At 37.9% G+C, this 24753-nt stretch overlaps 1 protein-coding gene across 1 annotated transcript in view; it reads right to left on the bottom strand.

The window, feature by feature from the left end:
- LOC144616993 (inositol 1,4,5-triphosphate receptor associated 2-like) overlaps nt 1-24753 on the bottom strand; it is a 44264-nt gene that overhangs the window by 543 nt on the left and 18968 nt on the right. Inside the window, exons 2-6 of the mRNA XM_078450530.1 lie at nt 8163-8343; nt 5545-5624; nt 5376-5454; nt 4112-4270; nt 169-286 (exon numbers count right to left, since the gene is read on the bottom strand). Of these exons, the coding sequence (XP_078306656.1) occupies nt 169-286; nt 4112-4270; nt 5376-5454; nt 5545-5624; nt 8163-8343 (617 nt within the window). The remainder of the gene's footprint in view (nt 1-168; nt 287-4111; nt 4271-5375; nt 5455-5544; nt 5625-8162; nt 8344-24753) is intronic.

The following is a 24753-nucleotide window of genomic DNA, read 5'->3' as shown; positions in this document are numbered from 1 at the left end:
CTTTTCTTTTTTTTCTTCCAAATTTTTATTTAAATTGCCTTTACTTTTCTAAGGTATTACCAATTCATTTATCAGCCCACTGACTTCTGAGTTTTGCCTCCAAATAAACCCTCTTGGCTATCAGTTATGTAAATTATATGCCAATTTTAAGGTACTTGGATGACTTACTAATTGTTTGTTCTGAGCTATAATCATGGTCTTCTGCTCTTCTGAAGCATTCATACTAATTTTCAGTTCCTCCAGTTCTTCTTTTAACAGATTCGTTCTCATATTAGCCTGGTGGGCACTGTGGGGGTGGGGTTGGGGAGGAAGGCAATGAGCAAAACCTCAAATATAACTGTCAAAGATACAAAGTAAAGCCAAGGACTATTTTTGGACCCAAGTTGAAAACCACTAAAGGCTTAAACCAGATACCAACAACAGTAAAAATATACCCATGATCTTTCACAGCCATTTGAAAAGAAAGAGATTTTGTGGGGAGTTTTGGTGGGGGAAGAGAGATAGAAGGAAACAAACATTCTTGAAGATAAAGATTTGGAGTCTCCCTTCGAAATTCATCACTGGCTGAATCACATGATTCTTTCCTTCTACTAGGATGTAATATTATTTAATGCAATTCTATACATATTTATTGAATAATACCATGTTCCAGGTGCTCTACCCTGCAAGAAGGCCTATGATGGTGAACAAGGGACATGGTCCTTGCCCTTGTAGCAGTTACAAACTAATGAAGGAGAGGACAACTATAGTTGTCTATATAGTGTCTATCCATTTTCCTTTAGAAGTTTATTATAGCATTGTTTACAATACCAAAGCATTGGAAACAACCTAAATTTCCAACAAAAAAGAAACCTATTAAATGAATTATGGTAATCCATAGCATGGAATTGCCTATTTGTACTCCCACTGGATTATAAACTGTTTTCTGAGCAGGGTCTCATAGAAGGTACATTTTTCTTCCTTACTAAGGAATTACGTTGATCATTCAACAAATGTTCATGGAGCTGCAACTCTGTGCCAGGCATTATGCTAAGCACTAAAGAAGCCAAAGTGAATCCAAACATGAGAACTCTACCCTCCTGGAGTTTATAGACTAGAAGGGTAAACAGAAATCGTAATTATAACACAGTGTGATATGAACCAAGATTGGAGTGAATCCAAGTTCTGTAGACACTGTGTAAATGGCAGACAGCTCAAATAATGGGGATTGGGGGGGGGGGGCGGGGAGAGGGAGAGAACAAACAGAAGCCCATTGAGGGACTTCAAGCAATTAGATGTTGTTAGAGCCTAGAGTAGAAACTGGGAATAGAGATAAGGCAACAGAGGCCCCCTCAGGAAGGGTTCTGCCAATTGGATTACATCCTGAAGGTGACAGGGATCCATGGAAGTATTTAAAGCAAGGGCATGATGTGGCAGACTGGCATTTAGAAAGAGCATTCCTGCCTGTGTGGCACTAGTTTTAGAAATGTAGGGAGACTAATCAGGAGGTTGTTGTAGTGATCCAGGTGAAAGATGATGTTGAGTTGAACTAAGTAGTAGATATAGGAAAAGAAAGACGTAAACCTACTTGAGGAATATAAAGGAGGTAAAATTAACAGGACTTGCTATTTGATTTAGAAGTGAAGGCAGAGAAAGACAGGAGAAAAAGGTTTCTGGCTGTCAGACCTGTGGACAAATGACAGTTGTTCTATGGCAGACATTCTACTGAGCACTAGGGTGACCAGGATGAGTAACACGGGGCTCCTCCCATCCACACAGTCACAGTTAATATAGGAGGCAAATGATGGGACAACCACACATTATCAAAAATATGTTGTGAGCAATGAAAGGAAGCAGAGCCTTTTCTGAAGGATCAGGGGAAGGAAGAGGATACAAAGGGCTTAATTTTGTGGACACTAAGCATTCTGGCTGCCCATCCAGATTCTCTAGGCTTTCTGTCCATTCTGTGAGTTATTCAATTCCTTTCTAGTACATTTCTTCACTGCTTATGCTAACTACAGTCAGCTTCTAGTGCTTACAACCAAATATTCTCCCTGGCACATTCATCCAAGGCATAGATTTTTAAGAGAAACTTTGAATTCTTTTATCTCAGATATGTAATAAATAAACCCATTGTGGAATGGAGAAAGCTTAAAGTAATCATTTCTTTTTATGTACTTTATAGATTGGCTTTGAGGCTAGACTGGCTAGTCAAAAATTATGAGGGAAAGAATCCATGGTCAGGATGTTCTACTGTCTTTTCAAGTTAATTTAGAACTCTTCTGTTCAAAATTTTAGCACCTAAACATCTGTAAATGCAGAACTTTTGAGAAAATTGTTGCTTTTCTTCCTGAAGTTCAAGCATCTCCTTGCAACGCATTTCCCCAGTGCTTGATACCATGTGGTATGTCTTCTAGGTTCTTTATTCCTTTTTATCTTAAGCTAAAGTCATGAATTTTCTTATCATCCATCAACTTTATCAGATACCCTGAAAGCACATTTTAAATCTGACTCACTGATGAATCTCTCATAATAGAGTTGACCCTTGAACAACATGGGGGTTAGGTCTGTCGACCTTCATTAAAAATCTGTGTACAATTTCTGACTCCCCCAAAACTTAACAGCCAATAGCCTACTGTTGACCAGAAGCCTTGCCAATAACATAGTCAATTAACACATATTTTCTATGTGATGTATATTAGATACCATGTTCTTACTTAGATTAGATACTTACCAAATAACGTAAGCTAGAGAAAATAAATCCTTAACAAAATCATAAGGAAGAAAAATACATTGATAGTACTGTACCGTATTTATTGAAGAAAATCCTCGTGTAAGTGGACCCATGCAGATCAAATCTGTGTCACTGAAGGATCTACTATACTTACCATGGGAATTTACATAGAGTAAGAGTTCAACTGAACCACAAAATACTTTGGAGAGATCCACACTTGGTCAATAGGCATATTGGCCTTATATAGACAACACTGCCTTAAATGACATAAAAAATATCATTGCTAGAAATGAACTGACAAACATTGCTGGCAAAAATCTAAAATAGTACAGCTGCTCTGGAAAACAGTTTGGCAGTTCTTCAAAATGTTAAGTACAAGTCACTACACAGCAATTTCACTTCTAAGGATATACCCAAGAGAACTAAAAGCATATACCCACACAAAAACTTATATAGACAAGTTCATAGCAGCAGCATTTGTAATAGCCAAAAAGTAGAAACACTCTAAATGTCCATTATCTGATGAATGGATGAACAAAATGTATACATCCATACAATGGAATATTCAGCCATAAAAAGGAATGAAGCTCCATCCTGCAACATGGAACTGTGACAACATTATGCTAAGTGAAAGAAACCAGACACAAAGGTCACATATGGTATGATTCCATTTATGCAAAATATCCAGAACAGGTAAATCCATAGAGACAGAAAGTAGATTAGTGGTTGCCAGGGATTGAGGGAAAGGGAAATGGGGAGTGACTGCTAAAAGGTATGAGCTTTCTTTGGGGCACCTGGGTGGCTCAGTAGGTTAAGCATCCAACTTTGGCTTAGGTCATGATCTCATTCCTGGGTTTAAGCCCCACGTTGGGCTCTGTGCTGACAGCTCAGAGCCTGGAGCCTGCTTCAGATTCTGTGTCTCCCTCTCTCTGCCCCTCACCTGCTCATGGTCTGTCTCTCTCAAAAATAAATAAACATCAAAAATAATTTCTTTTTTTAATTTTTTTATTTATTTTTTATTAAAAAAATTTTTTTTTAATGTTTGTTTATTTTTGAGACAGAGAGAGACAGAGCATGAACAGGGGAGGGGCAGAGAGAGAGGGAGACACAGAATCTGAAACAGGCTACAGGCTCTGAGCTGTCAGCACAGAGCCTGACGCAGGGCTTGAACTCATGGACCGTGAGATCATGACCCAGGCCGAAGTCGGATGCTTAACCGACCAAGCCACCCAGGCGCCCCAAAAATAATTTCTTTTAAAACCACTGAATTGTACACCTTAAAAGGGTACATTTTATGCTGTGTGAATTATAACCCAATTTTAAAAATAGATTTTTTTTAAAAAAAGGAAAAAAAGGATGGAAAGCTCCCAGAGCACCGTAGCCCTCTCTATGGTTCACCTTTTTATCTGAAGGCGCAATTCAGTACACTCTTCTGATAACTGGCAGTTAGCTTCTTCCAAGGTTTCTAATGCCAGTTTTAACTTATTATTTTCTTCCTCCAATTTCTGTCTGTTAAAATGTAGGTCTGCTGCATAGGTAATCAAATGAGACACCTCTCTGCAGGGGAAAGAATGAATGAGAATAATCTTCAACATCTCCAATCCCTTCCAATCCAAATACAGTATGTATCACTGTGCGATTTTCTACTTTCTCCTTTTCTATCTTTATAAATAAGTGCGGTCCATTTATAGAATAAATACATATTCAAGCATTTGTTACAGCAGCAAAGATTTTTCCAGAATTGTCAAATATTCAGCATCTGCCAGTTGTGAAGTTGGCTGTCACAGCTTTTGTTTATTCTTTTTCTACTTCACGCCTAACATTTATCTCTGCCTACAATGAAGTTTCCTATTTCTGGCTTGGTTAGGAGAGATTCTGAAATAAATCAACACATTGTTACTCTTTCAGTCAAGGGATCCTGACAAGCTTTAACAGGCCTTTAACTAGGAAACTAGCCTGTAGCTCACAACTTAGTATTCACCTTTCCTAAAATTTCCTACAGCTTGTTCATGTTTGTGTCACCCTTGCCTCAGCATTAGATAATGGACCCTTTGAGAGTCTAGGCCACATGTTTCATGGAGTCCCAGGCCTTCTCTTCCTCTTTGCCATCTGATGCCAGTGCTTAGCACAGCGTGGGTACGTGTTTCCTACTATACCTTTTAGCATGGGCAAACGTAAAGTGTTAAGGATAAAATAAGGGAGAAACAGAATTGCCTCTCCTTGATATCTAAAACACACACATTTAGCAGAAAACAGCTTTTCTCATTCATATCTAGAAGTATCTATTAAAGAGGTGCTTTAAAAACAATCCCCCAAAGAGCGTAATGTCAATGTCATAACTCTACCTCAAATGGAACTTGTTTTCCATGGAAAACACATGAAGTTAATGAAGGAGAAGGGTTTTATTAGTGATAAAATGTTAAAATGTTAATTTATATAATACTAGTCTTATATAAATTGCGTTCCTGGTGAAATTTATTCTAATGCAATTGGGATAGAATAGTTAAAAAGAGTCTACAAAAAGATCTGTTAGCTCTATCACACATACACACACACACGTGGCTTTATCATAAGTAAAATATGTAGATCTATGAAATAAATGAGAAAAATAAGTCAGAAAAGTTGAGGCACTTGTGAAAGCATCACAAATAAGAATGCTTACAAGACTCCTTTAGACACATCTCCACCCAAAGCCTCGAAGCTCCATGACGTAGATTCTGTTTTATCTGTGGTCATCTTAACTGAAACACATACAAGAGTGTTTTATGAAAAATCCATTTCTCCAAACCACAAGAAAGAGGCAGAAAAAAACAGAAGAAACACATACATACTTGCTCTGCTTGATTTGATGCTGTCCTGTTCAAAAACAAAATCATCAATCCTGCCACTTGATCCAGTACTCATTCCTTCCCTGCAACCAAAACAAAACAAAGCAATGAGCTAGGATTCCCTGCCAGCCCAAACCTTAGCTAATTTTTCAGATATGCCCTGTACTTTTCTATTCAAGTATTTCTTTCTGAATTTAAAACTATCTTTTCACTTAGCAACTATTTGGAGCTCAACATTGTGCTAAGATAGAGTAATAGAAAAGAAACATTAGGCATTACCTCTGTCTCCCATAAACTTTTAATCTAACACAAAAAAGAAAATGAGCGTGCAGAAGTAGGCAGGTGATGATGTGCGGCAGCTATGACTAGGGATGTGAGGTCTCAATGGGTTAGGAAGTCAATATAGTTTGGAGTAGTAAGTGGACACTTACAGAGATAGGAATACTGTGGGATTAAACAGTTGGGAAGGAAAAGGCATAAACAACTAATACTTAGGACATATTTATGAGGCTATCATTTTTCTTTTCTCTTAGAAAACCGGGTAGAACCTAAACAAATTGTACTTTGAGCATTTACTCCTGAAAGTTGGGGGAAGCGCTCTATAGACTGCTGTCGAGTACCCAAACTCTAGTTCTAACCCTCAAAATAAACATATTAAAATTTCAACCATTTCCTTTTTAAGAGTCTCTATACTGTGATTTAAGTTTTACTTAATCTAAGTGCCATATCCTTAGAATACCTCTCTGGAACAGCCACAAAAGTCTCTATATTTGTACTTACATCTCATTGTGTTTCAATGTGAGATATCTATCAGAATCATACATGCACCATGTTACTATTTCTAGCTACACACTTATCGCCCTTTGAGTTTCTTTTCTTATATTTTGTGTTTATATCTTCCATATTTTTTTCTTTACTTCTGTCCTAAAAAATTAGGGTTTCTTTCTTTTGCCTTCACACCATTTTATAATGGGTTAATATTTTTATTATAAAACTTAAATATTTTAGGAAAATGAGAAAATGCATGAGAACAAAAAGTTGAAACCATCATGGAAAGATAATCATTTTGGAATATATCTTTCCCAACATTTTTTATGCATATTTTTTCTTTTTCTTTCTTTATTTTAAATGTTTATTTGAGAGATAGTGAGCAAGTGGGAAAGGGGCAGAGAGAGCCAAGCAGGCTCCGCGCTGTCTGTGCAGAGCTTGATGTGGGGCTCAAACCCACCAACCATGCAACCATGACCTGAGCTGAAATCAAGAGTCAGACCCTTAACCAACTAAACCACCCAGGCATCCCTATGCATATTTTTTTCTTGATAAATACAGGTTTATACTACATATATGTATTTATGGTCTATTATTGGAAATGAACGTATGTGAATATAATTCTTGTTAGGTATCTAATTATAATTTTGAGTGACTATTTAAAATTCTAGTGTATGGAATTATAATTTATTAGTCTGACCCTCTATTTAAAAGTTTTTAAGTTGCTTGTATTTATCACTATCATAAACACACCTATCGCAGTATATGGTTGGTTATTTTTCTTTAAGTTGTATGACTAGCCCAAACCCATCACGTATTTTTAAGGGTTTGGTACATATTCTTAAATAGCTCTTGAAAAAACTGTACCAACTTGCACCACTACCAACAAGGTACTGGACAGTGCTGATTTCTCCACCTGCCTTGACAACATGGGATAGGGTTATTTTTTTTAACACTTTGGCACACTGATGAGGAAAACTGGTATGTTGTCTTTATTTGCATTTCTTTGATTACAGGTAAAACTAGATATTTTTATATATGTATCTTGCTTTCAAGATTGACTCATTTTTGGCAAACAACATTTCAATCATCTTTTCCTAAGCTACATTAAAAATTTTTGTCAGATTTTGGGCTTGAACGGTTTTTTAAGCAAATTCCTACTGTATATGAGCTGATAGGTAGAGATTGGTGACTGATTAAAAGCCACAGAAATCAAGCTTCTTATGAAAGAACATAACACTTCTCCAGGTTCCACTAGGGGCGCTGTTATCATGGGTGTTATCCATCCTTTTTGTTTTTCAATCCCACTACTTTTTTTTTCTCCCTTTTCCCTTTAGCTTCCCTGTATCCTAGGCTTCCAAATTATATTCACTTCCTAATTATCCCCACTGACCTCTACAGGGCATTTATTCTGAGTTTAAATGCATTTGGAGATTTGCTGGTCATTATCAATAATTTGCTTGACTTCTATGTCAGCTCAATTCTTTGTGAGAACATAATAATATGTGCTGCCCTAATCATAGTAAATGAATGCTATTAGAATTAACATAATTCATATAATACATTCTCAAAGTGTGCTCATCACCCCCATGTGCACACTCATCAGCATCATTATCACTTGAAAACATGTTAGAAATACAAATTATCAGGCTTCTCCCCAGACTTGCTGAATCACCGTTAGGGGGCAATAATCAGGTATAATAAACAGTTTAGATGATTCCAGTGCATGCTAAAGGTTGAGGGGCACCGGATTATAGTATTTCCATCAACACACAAAAAAAACAGATTAGCATTAATTGTAATCAGTTGTTAAAACAGAACCTGAATACACATCCTGCTCGGACTATGATTACCATTTGTTTCTACAGCAAGTCATCCATTCTTTCATGATGGTATGAAAAGTTTCCAGATCCACATGCAGGTCTCTCTTTTCAGGATCAAGCATGTTCCATAACTCCTCAAGTCCACCATGTTCAGAATTTTGACGAGTTGTCTGTCTCAGGTAGTCTATTATATTGGCAATTCCAACTGAGCCTTAGGAAGAAAGGCACATCAGTTTTGAAAGATGTGTTAACATTATGTTTTAAAAGTGAAAAGTGGGGGCGCCTGGATGGCGCAGTCGGTTAAGCGTCCGACTTCAGCCAGGTCACGATCTCGCGGTCCGTGAGTTCGAGCCCCGCGTCAGGCTCTGGGCTGATGGCTCGGAGCCTGGAGCCTGTTTCCGATTCTGTGTCTCCCTCTCTCTCTGCCCCTCCCCCGTTCATGCTCTGTCTCTCTCTGTCCCAAAAATAAATAAAAATAATAATAATAATAATTAAAAAATAAATAAATAAAAATAAAAGTGAAAAGTGAATTACTCTATTCCCTCAGGACCCTGGGGTCCTGGAAACTTGCCATAGAACCTTCCCAGTCCTGCTGAGTTGGCATGGCAGAGTGGGAAGAGCACCAGCCTCGGGCTGAAGTCTAATGGGCCTAGTGTCAAATCTTCACTCTGAAGTGTACCAGGTGTGTAGATGTGGGTACATTACTTAATCTCTTTGAGTTTCAGTTTCCTTACCTGTGAGATGAAGATGATAAAACCTACCATACACAGTTGTTACGAGGTTTAAATATGTATGATATATATAATCAATAATAACTTTTAAGAGTAATCAAAACGCCACCTTATTTTTGTCTCCCATTCTTTCCTTAAAAAGTATTCAGTGAATAGCAACAGCATTTTTCACAGAACTAGAATAACCCTAAAACACGTATGGAACCACAAAAGACCCCAAATACCCAGAGCAATCTTGAAGAAGAAGAACAAAGCTGAAAGTATCAAATCCCAGATTTCAAGTTATAGTACAAAGCTAGAGTAATCAAAACAGTATGGTACTGGTACAAAAATAGGTATATAGGTCAATAGAACAGACTAGTGAGCCTAGAAATAAACCCATCCTTATATGGTCAATTAATCTATGACACAGGAGCAAGAATATGTAATGAAGAAAAGATAGTCTCTTCAATAAATGCCTCTGGAGAAACTGGACAGACATGCAGAAAAATGAAACTGGACCACTTTCTTATACCACACATAAAAATAAACTCGAAATGGATTAAGGACCAACTTTGTGAGATATAAACTCATAAAACTTCTAGGATATTTGGGGAAGATGGCAGAATAGCAGGATACTAAGCTCACCTTATCCCGTGGATACACCTAGATAACACCCACTCAGTGTAAATAATCCAGAAAATAACCCAAAGACTGACACAACAGACTCCTCACAGCTAAGTGTAGAAAAGAGGCTACATCAAAAAAGGCAGGAAGGGCAGAGATAGAGTTGGGAACCAAACTGATCTGTGAGACTGTCTGCAGGAAGGAGGTACACCACAGGCACAGAGAAGGGAAAGGAGCACATCCCACACCAGGCATCCCAGGTATGGGGGAAAATGAATCCCCATAACATTTGGCTTTGAAAAACAGAGGGGCTTAACTTAGCAAGTTCTTACACTCAGTGGGGCTTAACACCTGCAATCTTAAAAAGCAGCAGGTTTGGCTTTGGGAGAACAGGAGGGCAATAGGAAATCGAGTCTCTGCCCTTAAGAGACAGGATAACAAACAATCCCACTGAGTTATAACATAAAAGCAGCAATTTGAAAAAAACCTGAGGTATACAGGAAGGAGATTTATTTACTAATTTCAGAACATGTGCAGAAGGAACAGGGACCATTGGAAGACCTCTGTAAGTAAAAAGGTGCTGGCAAGTACCATCCTTCCCCTATCCCCAGCCTAGACACACAGACACCTGCAGGTACCTACACAGTGTGAACACTTTCCACCTAGCTTGTTAAAAGTGACCCTGCCCCCACATTCTCCTGTGGACCTGCTCAAGCCAACACACACTTAGAAGTCCATCCAAAGCAGTGCCACATATCTGGCTGTGTTCAAGTAGCCCCAAGGGGGCCAGCAGCACTCCAAACTGACACCTGCCCTGGGTAGAGAAGAAGATAACCACATATACCAGTTTGACTGTGACCTCAAAAGTGGGCAGGGTGCAGAAATATGGTTTGACTTCAGGCCCCACTCACCAAAGAAAGCTTCCCAGGGGACAACACAGGAAGAGAGCCCTGCAGTTCCTTGTGACCACAGCTCTTGGGAAATGCTTAGTGTGACCCAACTGAAGCCAAAGGCAGTCCCAAGGTGGCCCATTAGCAACACAGGGGCCAAATCTTGCCCAAACAGGCAAGGAGAGCCATTGCAGATGACTGAACTGAAGGCAAGTATGTCTCAGCCACAACAGGAGGGCACAAAACACACAGGAGACGCCCTTGAAGTGTCAGGTTTTGGTGAAAAGGGGACATTACACTGCATGGCTCTATAGAACCTCCTCTTCATGAGGCCACCTCTTTTAAGAGCAAGAGCTATAGTTGACTTTCCTAACACATGGATACAAAGTTAGACAAAATGAGGAGACAGAGGAATATGTCCCAAATGAAAGACCAGGACAAAAATCACAGCTAGAGAGCTAAACAAAAAAGGAGGTAAATAATATGTCTATTGGAGAATTTAAAGTAATGGTAATAAAGATAGTAACTGGACTTGAGAAAAAAGTGGAGGATCTTGTTGAGACTGTCAACAAAGAGAAAACAAAAAGAACCAATCAGAGATGAATAACTCAATAACTGAAATTTAAAATACATTATAGGGAATAGATTAAAGGAAACAGAAGAATGGATCAGTGACCTAGAGGACAAAGTAGTGGAAAGCGATCTAGCTGAACAAAAGAGAGAGAAAAGAATAATAAAGAGAATAGATTAAGGGACTTCAATGATACCATTAAGCATAATAATGTTCACATTACAAGGATCCCAGAAGGAGACAAGAGTAAAAAGGGGCAGAAAATTTATTTAAAGAAATAATAGCTAAACACTTTCCAACTCTGGGGAAGGAAACAAATCTAGACCCAAGAGGCACAGAGAGGGCCCAACAAAATCAACCCAAGCAGGTCCACACCAAAACACATATTAATTAACATGGCAAAAAGTAGTGATGAAAATAATTTTCAAGGCAGCAAGAGAAAGAAAGCAGTTACATACAAGTGAAACCCCATAAAGCTATTAGCTGATATTTGAGCAGAAACTTGACAGACCAGAAGGGAGTGAAATGATATATATTCAAAGTGCTGAAAGAAAAAAAACAAAAACAAAAAAACCTGTGACCAAGAATACTTTATTCAGCCAAAGTATCATTCAGAATAGAAGGAGAGATAGAGTTTCCCGAACAAAACTTGAAGTAATTCATGACCAGCCTTACAAGAAACATTAAAGAGGATTCTATGAGTGGAAAGGTTATCGATAAGCAACAGACAAGAGTAAGAAAAGTAGGTTGCACAAAAGGACTAAAATTAAGTATATCAGTAAAAATCCATCAAGAACTTCACAAAATGAAAGTATGAAACTATGTACCTAAAATGTGGGTGGCAGAGGGATAAAAATGTAGTGCTTTAAGATTGGGTCCAAACATAAATGACCATCAACTTAATATAGAATGCTATATGCATAAGATGTTATATGTAAATCTAAAGGTAATCACAAATCAAAAACCTGTGACAGATATGCCAAAAATAAAGAGAAAGGGATCCAAATCACTAAAGAAAGCCATGAATCCATGAACAAAGAGAACAAGAGAAGAAAGGAACAAAGAAGTACTACAAAAGCAACCATAAAATAACAAAATGGCAATAAGTACACACTTATGTATGTAAATAGACTAAATGCTCTAATCAAAAAACCAGGGTGACAGAATGGATAAACATGTAAGAACCATTGATCTGCTACCTGCAAGAGACTCATTTTAAACCTAAAGACACACACAGGTTGCAAGTGAAGGAATGGAAAAACATTTGACATGCAAATGGAAGTGAAAAGAAAGCTAGGGTAACAATACTTATACCAGACAAAATAGACTTCAAACTGAATACTACAACAAGAGACAAAAAAAGAATACTACCTAATGATAAAGGGAACAATCCAATAAGAAAATACAACAATTTTAAATATTCACGCACCCAACACAAAAGCACCCAAATACATAAAGCACCTATTAACAGACATAAAAGAATAGTAATACAATAATAATAAGGGAGATTTACACCCCACTTAACTAATGGATAGATCATCCAGACAGGAAAACAACAATAAAGCAGGGGCTTTGAATGACACTTTGGACTAGATAGATCTAACAGATATATTCATTCAGGACATTCCATCCTAAAACAGGAGAATACATATTCTTCTCAAGTACACACGGAACATTTTCTAGACTAGATCACATGTAAGGCCACAGAACAAGTCTCAACAAATTCAAAGAGACTGAGGACATATCATGCATATTTTCAGACCACAGTACTGTGAAACTGGAAATCGAGCACAAGAAAAAAATCTGAAAACACAAATTAAAGAGGTTAAATAACATGCTACCAAACAAGGAGTGGGCCAGCCAAGAAATCAAAGAGGAAATAAAAAAAATACATGGAGACAAATGGAAATGGAACCACAATAGCCAAAAATCTTTGGTATGCAGCAAAAGCTTTTCTAAGAGGGAAGATTATAGCAAGACAGGCTTACCTCAAGGAACAAGAAAAACTCAAACAACCTAGTCATACACCTAAAAGACCTAGAGAGAAAGAGAGAGGAAAAAACAATCAAAACCCAAAACCAGTAGAAAAAGGAAATAATACAGAGGAGAAATAAACAAAATAGAAAGTAAAAAACAAAAAAAACAAAAAAACAAAAAGAACAGATCAATGAAACCAAAACCTGTTTTTCAAAAGGTCAACAAAATTGATAAATCTTTAACAAAACTCATAGAAAGAAAGAAAAAAAGGAAAGAAAGAAAAGAAAGCAAAGCAAGGAAGGAAGACAGGAAAGAAAAAAATAACTAACACAAGAGAAATACAAAGGAGTAAAATTATAAAAGAATATTATGAAAAATTATATGCCAACAAATTGGACAACCTAGAAGAAATGGATAAATTCCTAGAAGCATATAACCTCCCAAACTGGAATCAGAAAGAAATAGAAAATTTGAACAGACCAGTTATCAGCATTGCAAATAAATCTGTAATAATACTAAACAAACAAACACCAAAAAACAAACAAAAAAGAAAACAATTCCCAAACAAAAATCCAGGTCAGATGGCCCCACAGGTGAAGCCTACCAAACATTTAAAGAAGAGTTAATACCTATTCTTCTAAAATTATTCCAAAAAAAAAGAAAGAAAGAAAGAAAGAAAAAAGAAAAGAAGGAGGAGGAGGAGGAGGATGGAAGGAAATCTTTCAAATTCATTCTATGTGGCCAGAATTATCCTGATACCAAACAACAGATAAAGACACCACAAAAACAAAACAAAACAAAACAAAACAAAACTACAGGCCAATATCTCTAATGAACATAGATGCAACAATTCTCAACAAAATATTAGCAAACCGACACAACAATGCATTTAAAAAATCCTTCTTCACTTACTTCACTTAGCATAACACTCTCCAGTTCCATCCACATTGCTACAAAAGGCCATATTTCATTCTTTCTTATTGCCACGTAGTATTTCATTGTGTATATAAACCATACAGAGAAAGACAGATACCATATGTTTTCACTCTTATGTGGATCCTGAGAAACTTAACAGAAGACCATGGGGGAGGGGAAGGAAAAAAAATTTAGAGAGGGAGGGAGCCAAACCATAAGAGACTCTTAAAAACTGAGAACAATCTGAGGGTTGATGTGGGGTGGGAGGGAGGACAGGGTGGGTGATGGGTATTGAGGAGGGCACCTGTTGGGATGAGCACTGGGTGTTGTATGGAAACCAATTTGACAATAAATTTCATATTAAAAAAAATAAATAAATAATCCTTCTTCATGATCAAGTGGGATTCACTCCTGAGATGCAAGGGTGGTTTAATATTTACAAAATCAATGTGATAATCACATCAACAAGAAAAAGGATAAAAATCGTATGTTCAACAGATGCAGAAAAAGTATTTGGCAAAGTATGAAACCTATTCATGATAAAAAGAATACCTTCAACAAAGTAGATATAGAGGAACCATACCTCAATATAATAAAGGCCATTTATGAAAAACTCACAGCTGACATCACACTTACTGGGGGAAAAACAGATTTTCCCCTCAGATCAGGAACAAGACAAGGATGTCCACTCTCACCATTTTTATTCAACATTGTGCTGTAAGTCCTAGCGAAAAGCCATCAGATGAGAAAAAGAAATAAAATGCATCCAAATTGGAAAGGAAGAAATTAAACATTCACTATTTGCAGATGAAATGAGACTATGTGTAGAAAACCCAAAGACTCCACAAAAAAAAACTATTAGAACTGACAAATGAATTCAATGAAGTTGCAGGATATAAAATCAACATATAGAAATCTGTTGCATTTCTATACACTATAATAAAGTAGCAGGAAAGGAAATTAAGAAAACAATCCTATTCACAATCATATTAATACCTAGGAATAAACTTAACCAAGCACATAAAGACCTGTACTCTGAAAACTATAAAACACTGATGAAAGAAATTTAAGATGGCACAAATAAATGGAAACATATTCCATGCTCGTGGATTGAGAGAACAAATACTGTTAAAGTATCCATACTACCCAAAACAATCTACAGATTTAACGCAATCCTTATCAAAATACCAACATCATTTTTCATGGAACTAAAAGAAATAATCCTAAAATTTGTATGAAGCCACAAAAAAAACCCCCAAATTTCCAAAGTAATATTGAAAAAGAACAAAACTGGAGGTATCACAATCCCAGATTTCAAGATATACCACAAAACTGTAGTAATCAAAACAGTATTGTACCAGCACAAAAACAGACAAATAGATCAATGGACCAGAATGGAGAGCCGAGAAATAAACCCACACTTGTATGGTCAATTAATCTTTGACAAAGGAGGCAAGAACATGCAACAGAAAAATGACCTCTCTTCAACAAAGAGTTTTAGGAAAAACTGGTGTTGGGCAGCTACTGAGAAAAGAATGAAACCAGACCATTTTCTTATACCAAACACAAACTCAAAATGGATTAAAGACCTAAACATGAGACCTGAAACCATAAAAATTCTAGAAGAGAACACAGGCAGTAATTTCTCTCACACAGGCTGTAGCAAATTTTTCTAGGTATTTCTCCTGAGGCATGGGAAACAAAAGCCAAAATAAACTTAGGGACTACATCAAAATAAACAGCTTCTGCCCAGTGAAGGGAAAAAAATCAATAAAACTAAAAAGCAACCTATAGAATAGGGGAAGATATTTGCAAATGACATATCTGATAAAGGGTTAGTATCCAAAATATATAAAGAATTTATACAACACCAAAAAAATAATAATAATAATTAAAAAATAGGCAAAAGACATGCACAGACATTTCTGCAGAGAAGACATCCAGAGGGCCAAGAGACACATGAAAAGATGCTTATTTCACTCATCATTAGGGAAATGCAAATCAAAACCACAATGAGATACCACTTCATACCTGTCAGAATGGCTAAAATCAACACCACAAGAAACAACAAGTGTTGGCAAGGATGTGGAGAAAAAGGAATCTTTGTGCACTGTTGGTGAGAGTGAAAACTAGTGTAGCCACTATGGGAAACAGTACAGAGTTTCCTCAAACATTAGAATTACCATGTGATCCAGTAATTCCATAAATTATGGAATTCCATAAATTCTACAACTGGACATTTACTCAAAGAGTACAAAAACATTAATTTGAAAAGATATATACATCCCTATGCTTATTGCAGCATTATTTACAATAGTCAAGATACAGAAACAGCTATATATATAGTGGAATATGTATCTGTGTGTGTGTATGTTTGTGTGTAGTGAAATATTACTCAGACATCAAAAAGGATGTGCTCTTGCCATTTGTGACAACACAGATGAACCTAGAAGGTATTTTGCCAAATGAAATAAGGCAAACTGAGACAAATACCATATGATTTCACTTATATATAAAATCTAAAACAACAAAACAATGAATAAATGAACAAAACACAGAAAGAGACTCATAAATACGGAGAAAATACTAATGGTTGCCTGAGGGGAAGGGGTGGAGGGAATGGCAAAAACAGGTGAAGAGGAGTGGAAGATGCAGGCTTCCCGTTATAGAATAAGTCATGGGGATAAAATGTACAGTATAGGGAATATAGTCAATAGTATTGTAACAGTGTTGTATGGTGACAGAAGGTAGCTATACTTGCAGTGAGCACAGCATGACATATAGACTTGTTAAAGTCTACATACAACATAGTGAAGCCCACTATGTTGTACACCTGAAGCTAATGTAACGTTGTACGTCAACTATGCTTCCCGCCCCCCAAAAAAAAAAAAAAAAATCAAAGGTTAACTGCTGCATAGATATTTTTCTCAGGGTACAAAAAAATGTGTTCATTAGTTATATATGAAAATAAGGAAGAAAACAAAGGCATTCAGTGAAGGGAGTTTCCTCTCTACCCTAGATGAAATTTCAGTCTCAAGTAAGTAGTTTGAATCTTTTTTGGATGAGTTAGTATGGCAAAGTCATTCTTAGATACAGTCAATCCTACTAGAACATTTAGAAATTAAGTTAGTAATTGACACACCAATCATATTTAAGCATAAGACATCTCTTTCAGCTTATAACTGAAGCCTGCCTAGAGCTATGTGCTCTGGGGACAGGCTGGATGCAAGAGTGAGGATTCTTCCTTCAAGGAGGTTAAGTATAGGCTGTAAGAAAAAAAGACATCTAGTGATTAGGAGAATGGGTAGTTGTAAAGGAGAATGAATAACTTTAAAGAGAGTACAGCTCGTCCCCAAATTAAGATGGTTTGATTTCTTACTTTACAATGGTTGCAAAGCAACACACATTCAGTAGAAACTGTACTTCAAATTTTGATCTTTTCCCTGGTTAGTGATATGCAACACGATGCTCTTTCTTGATGCTCAACAGGGACAGTGAGCCACCACTGCCAGTCAGCCATGCGATCACAGAGGTAAACAACGAGTACACTTACAACCATTTTCTTTTTCACTTTAAGTGTTCATATACATTACATGATACATTGAATACTTTATTATAAAATTGTCTTTGTACTGGATGACTTTGTCCAACTGTAGACTAATGTAAGTCTTCTGAGCACGTAAATTAGGCTAGACTAAGTTCTGACATTTTGTAGGTTAAGTGTTAAGTGCATTTTCAGTTTAGGGTATTTTCAATTTACAATGGGTTTATCAGGGTGTAACCCCATCATAAGTTGAGGAGGATCTGTATTAACAGCAAATGTCATTTGGTAGTGTTAGGAAGTTTTGAGAAGGGAAAACATGAATACATTTAGAGAGATGATTTGTACTCCTTTTTTTTTGCAGAATTGAAAAGAGCTGTAAAGCTAACAATATCTTTATCTTATTTTCTCCACTAAAACTCTAAGCCCTTCATCACATACCTTAAATTTAAAAGGCCTCCTATCTTGGTTTTTTGTTTTTTGTTTTTTATGTGTCAACTTGACTGGGCCATGGGATGTCCAAGTATTTGGTCAAGTGTTATTCTGGATGTTCTATGAGGGTATTTTTTGGTGAGATGAACATTTAAATTAGACTAACTAATGCAGATTGTCCTTCCTAATGAGGGTGAGCCTGAATAGAACAAAAAGATGGGCTCTCCTCTGAGCAAGCAACAATTCTTCCTGACTGACTGCCTTTGTTTGAACTGGGACATCTGTTTTCTTCTTACCTTCAGACTCAAGTCCAACCATCAGCTCTTTGGTCTTGAGACTGCCTTTGGATAGGAACTAAACCATCAGCTCTCCCAGTTCTCTTTGGGGAGGTTTTGGACTCACTGGGCTCATACTGGAACTTAACCATCAGCTCCTTAGGTCTCTAGCTGGCTGACATACCAGGTAGATCTTGGTATTTACTTGCCTCCATAATCATGTCAGCCAATCCCTTATAATAAATCTCTGTAATACACATGCACACACACACACACACGCACACACACACTTTCTCTCTCTCTCTCTCTCTCTTGCTTTCATTTCTCTGAAGAACTCTGATTAATATCTCTCTTCAGTGGAGTTTCCTTATTTTCTTCACAGAAATAGTTCCTTAAATCCTGCCCAAGCAGAGAAGCTTTCTGGGAATAAATAGGCATCATTCATCTTAACAATATAATTAAAGGGTGCATGAAAATGTTTTCCCACAAGAATATTCATTATGATGCTGTTTATAACAGAAAAAAATAACATCCAATTGAGATAAACTGGTTAAGTAAAATATGATATATCCCCCCAAAAAGTATAGTATATGAAGAAAATTTGTGGACACAGATGAGCACTCAAAATTATATGAGAAAAAGCTGATTCTAAAAAAAAGTCTGGAAACATTCCCATACATACTTAGGGAATATACTGGTATGTAGCTTAAGAAAAAAAGAATGACCCAAAAATCTTAAACCATTTTTAGCAGTCATATTGCAGTAGTGAGGCACACAGAATCTAGGGCGTCCCTTATGATCCCTGCCCCCTGATGTTTACACCCTTGTGCAGTTCCCTCCCCTTGAGTGTGGGCATGCTTCTCACCAGTAGAACATTGCAAAGGTGATGGGGCATACGTGTATGTAGTTATATAATTAAGGTACATAAGATTACAGCTCTTGACCTGCTAGAGTCACCCCCCTGCTGGCTTTGAAGGAGCAAAATTATTTGAAGGAGCTGTGTTATGGCCTTTCTGTGCTGAGAGGCCCAGCTGGCAGGAAACAGGGACACCTCTAGCTGACAGCAGCAAGAATCTGAGGCCCTCAATCCTATAACCACAAAGAACTAAATTCTGCCACCAAAAGCAGGCCATTCCCCTGTTGAACCACAGATAAGACAGCTGCCCCAGACAACACTTTCATTGCAGCCTGTGAGTTCCTTAGCAGAAGACCCAGCTAAGCTGCACATGGAATTCTGCTCCACAGAAGGTGTGGCTTGTTGCAAGCCACCAAATTTGTGGTAATTCAGCAACAGGAAAAATACAAGTAGTTTGGGTATTATTATTCTAAAATTGTAGTGTGTGTATTGTAGAATAAAGCAAATGAGCATTTATATTGGTTTCGTTGAAGACTAGGATTTTCTATGGGTGACAAAGGAAATACAGGTATGGAAGAGATAAGTAAAACCCCTATACTGCTAAATTTGCATTGGAAGGAGGTTGATGAACTCAAAATGTATTTTATCTTCCAAATATTTAAGTACTTCCTAGATCTGACTACTGAAAAGGCCCATAAATAACAACAATCCTTTGCCTCCGGATTATGGCCTCTATTATTTCCATGAAAAAGAGCCATGGATAACTTGAAGAAATAAATGATTCGAAAGTGGGGTAGGAAGTGTACAAGACAAGCCTGGAGACTTTTTGGTTTTTTTTTTTTTTTTTTTTTTTTTAACATTTATTTATTTTTGAGACAGAGAGAGAGACAGCATGAACAGGGGAGGGTCAGAGGAAGAGGGAGACATAGAATCTGAAACAGGCTCCAGGCTCTGAGCTGTCAGCACAGAGCCCAACGCGGGGCTCGAACCTACAGACTGCGAGATCATGACCTGAGCGGAAGTCGAACGCTTAACCGACTGAGCCATCCAGGCGCCCCATCCTGGAGACTTTTATAATAACAAGAAAAATAAGGAAGCTATTAAAAACAGTGAGGACATATAAAAAGTATTAGTACCTGGGACATCTGGCTATACCAGGAAGTAATGAAACACTCAAAGAAATACGTACCAAACAGGCATAGGAGCCAGCTTAAAGAATATCCTGATGGCCAACTCTGGGACAATTTGAGCTTCAAAATAAATGATAGCAACAGATCATAAACCACTGAATATAAGAATCTGCAAATTCATAATGATATTAACTTATGAATTGGTAAGAAGGTAAGGGCACCTGGATGGCTCAGTCAGTTAAATGTCCAACTTCAGCTCAGGTCATGATCTCATGGTTCGTGGGTTTGAGCCCCATATCGGGCTTTGTCCTGAAAGGGTGGAGGCAGCTGTGGATTCTCTGTCTCCCTTTCTCTGGGCCTTTCCCCTGCTCGTGTGCTCATGCTTGCTCTTTCGAAAATAAAACATAAAAAAAAAAAAAAAAATTAGGAAGAAGGTAAAATCCTTATGGTAGATTGACAAGTAATAAATATAGAAAAAATGGAGATTAAAAAAATTTCTATTTGGCCACATTTAAAATTTTTTTTTTTTTCAACGTTTTTTATTTATTTTTGGGACAGAGAGAGACAGAGCATGAACGGGGGAGGGGCAGAGAGAGAGGGAGACACAGAATCGGAAACAGGCTCCAGGCTCCGAGCCATCAGCCGAGAGCCTGACGCGGGGCTCGAACTCACGGACCGCGAGATCGTGACCTGGCTGAAGTCGGACGCTTAACCGACTGCGCCACCCAGGCGCCCCTATTTGGCCACATTTATAGTAGTAATTGAATTAGGCAAGAAATATCAATGGATGCTATGTTTCTAATCACAAATTCCAACATGTAGGTTTTTTCCCCATATACATCCAAGCAATTCTTGGGTACTAGCTGGGTACCCTATAATTCAACTTAATTCTGACACTTTTTATCTGGTGATGGTGTCAGATCCCATAAAACCCATCTCTACAACCTTCAGATGCCAATCTCAAGTCAGGATGTCACCTGTACTTCTCACTGACCTGCTATGGACTGAATGTTACCATGACCACCTCCTTGGGTTTGATCATTGCTAGAGTGGCTCACAAAATTCAGAGAAACATTGCACTTACTAGATCCCCAGTCAATTACAATAGTGTATAACTCAGGAACAGCCAGATGGAAGAGATGCATAAGACAAGGTATGGGGAAAGGTCACCGAGCTTCCAGCCTCACCCTGACACATCGCTCTCTCCAAATGTCCACATGTTCACCAACCTGGATGCTCTCCAAACCTGCTTTTAGGTCTCCTTTTAGGCTTTATAATACAGGCAGGATTGATTAAATCATTGGCCATTGATCATTGAACTCAATATCCAGCCCCTCTCCCATCTGGAGGTCAGGAAGGAGTGGCTTAAATTTCTGACATTCTCATCATGTGGTTGTCTCCTCTAGCAACCAGTCCCCATCCTTATGTGGGGCCTAAAAGTCACCTCGTTAACATAACCAAAGACACCTTTATTGCTCTCATCATTTAGGAAATTCCTACGGTTTTAGGAGCTCAGTGCCAGAAATGGGACATTTTTTATTATAAAGCACAATATCATAGGTACTAAAACTAGTGAATGAAAGTCTGATGAGGAATAGGAGATGTACATAGATTCAAAATATCTTCGCATAAATTATTTATTAATTACAAAGGAAAAATAGTAACTTTGCAATGGGGAAATTTGGCAGACACTACACCAATCAAGTGATCAAGATTTTAAATCCTGATATGTAGTATTAAGAACACAACATCACTGCTGTTGTATGTCTGTGAAAATATAGAACTTGAATAATCAAGAGAAAATATCATTCTACGAAGTAACTGGCCTATACGCCTCAAAAAATTCAAGGTCATAAAAGACAAGGAATTGAGAAATTCTCCAGATGTAAGGAAACTAATGAGCTTTGACAACTAAATATGTGAACTGAACTGGATCCTGGACCAGGAAACCAAAAAGCTATAAAGTATATGTTTGGGACAACTGAGAATATTTGAACATAGAACTTTGAATTAAATCATAGTATTGTAATAATGTTAAACATCCTGATTTTGATCATTATTCTGTAGTCATGCAAGCAAATGTCTTTATTTATCGGAAATACATTCTGATGTTCTTAGGGGTAAGAAGGCACAGTAACTGCAATCTACCCTTAAGTGATCAGAAACACAATCAAGCTTTTATCTCGCTTCTCCTTTGGAAGGAAGACCTAAGACAGCCAAATAGTTGATGAAGCAGGGGAGTTGTTGTTTTTTTTTTTTATCAATTATTCCAGCTGATAAATTAGGAAGGAATGATAGAATATCACCATTTGCAACACCTAACGAGAGAATAGATGTAGGCTTTATTAAAAAGAAAACCACAGACCCCAAATGATCTCACCTAGGCCAAGTCCCCAGACCAGAGCTCAATACCTAATCTAATTGCAGTTTCAATCTCCCCAGAAATGTAGTCTTCTTAACTGGTCAAGGAGGAATTTTCTGATGGGTACCAACGAGTCCACCACATAGGCCCTCTCCATCCCCTGAAGGAAGGAGAGGTATAATCTGCAACATCCCCTTCAATCCCTCCCAGTTCATGCACTCTTCCCCCTAAGGGAAAGTCACCTTGCTTGGAATAATTCTTTTCTTCTGCTAATATTCTTGCCCCACTCTCCTTATAAAAACCTTCTATATTGTACATCTGTGAATCCCTTGCTACTTGGTGGATGGAATGCTGCCTGATTCATAAATCATTTAATAATGTCAATTAGATCTTCAAATTTACTCAGTTGATTTTGTTTTTTAACAGATTTTGTGGCAGCAATGAGATCCAAAGCAAACTTCCAGTAGCATTTGGGGACAGTGAGAAACACAGACATAGTACGCACAAACCATCTGAGTCCACTGTCTTTCTTGTCATTTCCAGGGGTTGTGGGTAACTTCCTTAGTTCTGAGTTCTGCTCTATGTTGTGTTTAAGCTCCCAATCTAATTGGCTTTCCTTCACAGGGCAGGTCAGCTTGTGCTGGCAGAGAGTTATGCCCCAAGTCCAATTGAGCTGGCATATTTGTCTGAAGCCCAGTTGACCTAGCATATTTGCCCAGAGCCCAGTGGAGCTGGTGGTTCTGCCCAGAGCCCAAGTGATCTGGCAGAACGGTCTGCCTGGAGCTAAACTCTAGCCTTTCAGACCACAATTCCCATGGTGGAAAACTTGACCGAGTTCCACAGGAATTATTGCTGGTGCACATGTGTCTTCTTGTGGCCAGGACCCAGTATCATTTCTTGGTTACTACTGATACGTTAAGGTACACAATGTTTATTTGCTTTGTTTTGTGTAGATAAAGGAGCAGGAATCTCAGAAGCCAAAAAGATGCAAAACTTGGTAGGCATAGGTTGAGCATTCAAAGGCTGTTAGAGCAGTAGCCACCTCAAGAAGATTCCCATGACAGAATACATTGGTCACAGAATGAGTTAGATAGACACTAGGTCACTTGCCAAAATGCAAGGAAACTTCTGTACAACAAGGTATACTATAAAACACACATAAACCCCAACCCTGTGGCACATCCTTTTTAGGTATTAGTTTGGCCCTGAGAAAGCCACAGTCTTAGCTAATGGGATTTTTAAATTCTGAAGAGTCATGCATGCCACCTTCCTGCATACCTGCTTACTTTGTGCCTAAGAACTATAGTCCCAGAAATCTCAGCTATCTAGCAAAAATGACAAAACTGTACTGAGTTTGTTTCACATCCTGTGGAACTTGGCTTGGTAACTGTCAGGTTGGAGGCCTCAAAATAAGGCCAGACAGATATGTGAGTTGCACTTCATTTCCAGGTAGCTATGGCTGAACAGAAATAGGTTAACTCCATTTGCAGCTGGGGTCCTACCAAACTTCTCCCAGCCCTCAAGGATATTTTGGCCTAGAAATACAATGGCCATTATGAGGAACATTAGATAAGATTATTTAAGAAGTGCACTTGAAAGCAAGAGTTCCCAAATTAAATGGGAAACCTGTTTTAATTGGCATGCAGATGCCTCCAAAAGGTTTCAAACTTCCAGAGTAGTTCCACTGAAAGATTCATTAGAAAAGGCTAATGAAGAAGAGACAATATACCTAAAATAAGACTGTAAGACTGATGCAACCCCTACTGTTCCCCTCTATCCTTTGAGAAATCATCCTAGCAATCCTATATCTGAATTGCCTTTCCACTCTAAAGAGCCTATTAACCGGTTACATTTTAAAATAAGACCATTCATGGGTGCCTGTGTGGCTCAGGCTCTTAAGCATCTGACTCAATTTTGGCTCAGGTCATGATCTCATGTTCGCAGGTTTGAGCCCTGCGTCATCCTCTGCACTGTCAGCACAGGATTCTCTCTCTCCCTCTCTCCCTGCCCCTCCCCTGCTCATGTTCTCTCTAAAAGTAAACATTTTTTCAATAAAAATAAATAAAATAAGACCATTCAGCGCTATCACAGATCCTCATCAGGCATTGGCCAAAGGCTGAACTAGGGGTCGTAGCTAAGTGTCTGACTTCAGCTCAGGTCTTGACTTCATGGTTAGTGGGTTCAAGCCTTGCACTGGACTCTGTGCTGACAGCTCAGAGACTGGAGCCTGCTTCGGATTCTGTGTCTCCCCCTCTCTCTGTCTTTCCCCTGCTCACATGCTGTTTCTCTCTCAAAAATAAGCATTAAAAATGTTTTTAAACAAAAAGATTAAAAG

Source organism: Panthera onca, chromosome B4, assembly GCF_046562875.1.
Source record: "Panthera onca isolate mPanOnc1 chromosome B4, mPanOnc1 haplotype 2, whole genome shotgun sequence".
Classification (NCBI taxonomy): Eukaryota; Metazoa; Chordata; class Mammalia; order Carnivora; family Felidae; genus Panthera; species Panthera onca.
This window is presented reverse-complemented; position numbering and strand designations above follow the sequence as displayed.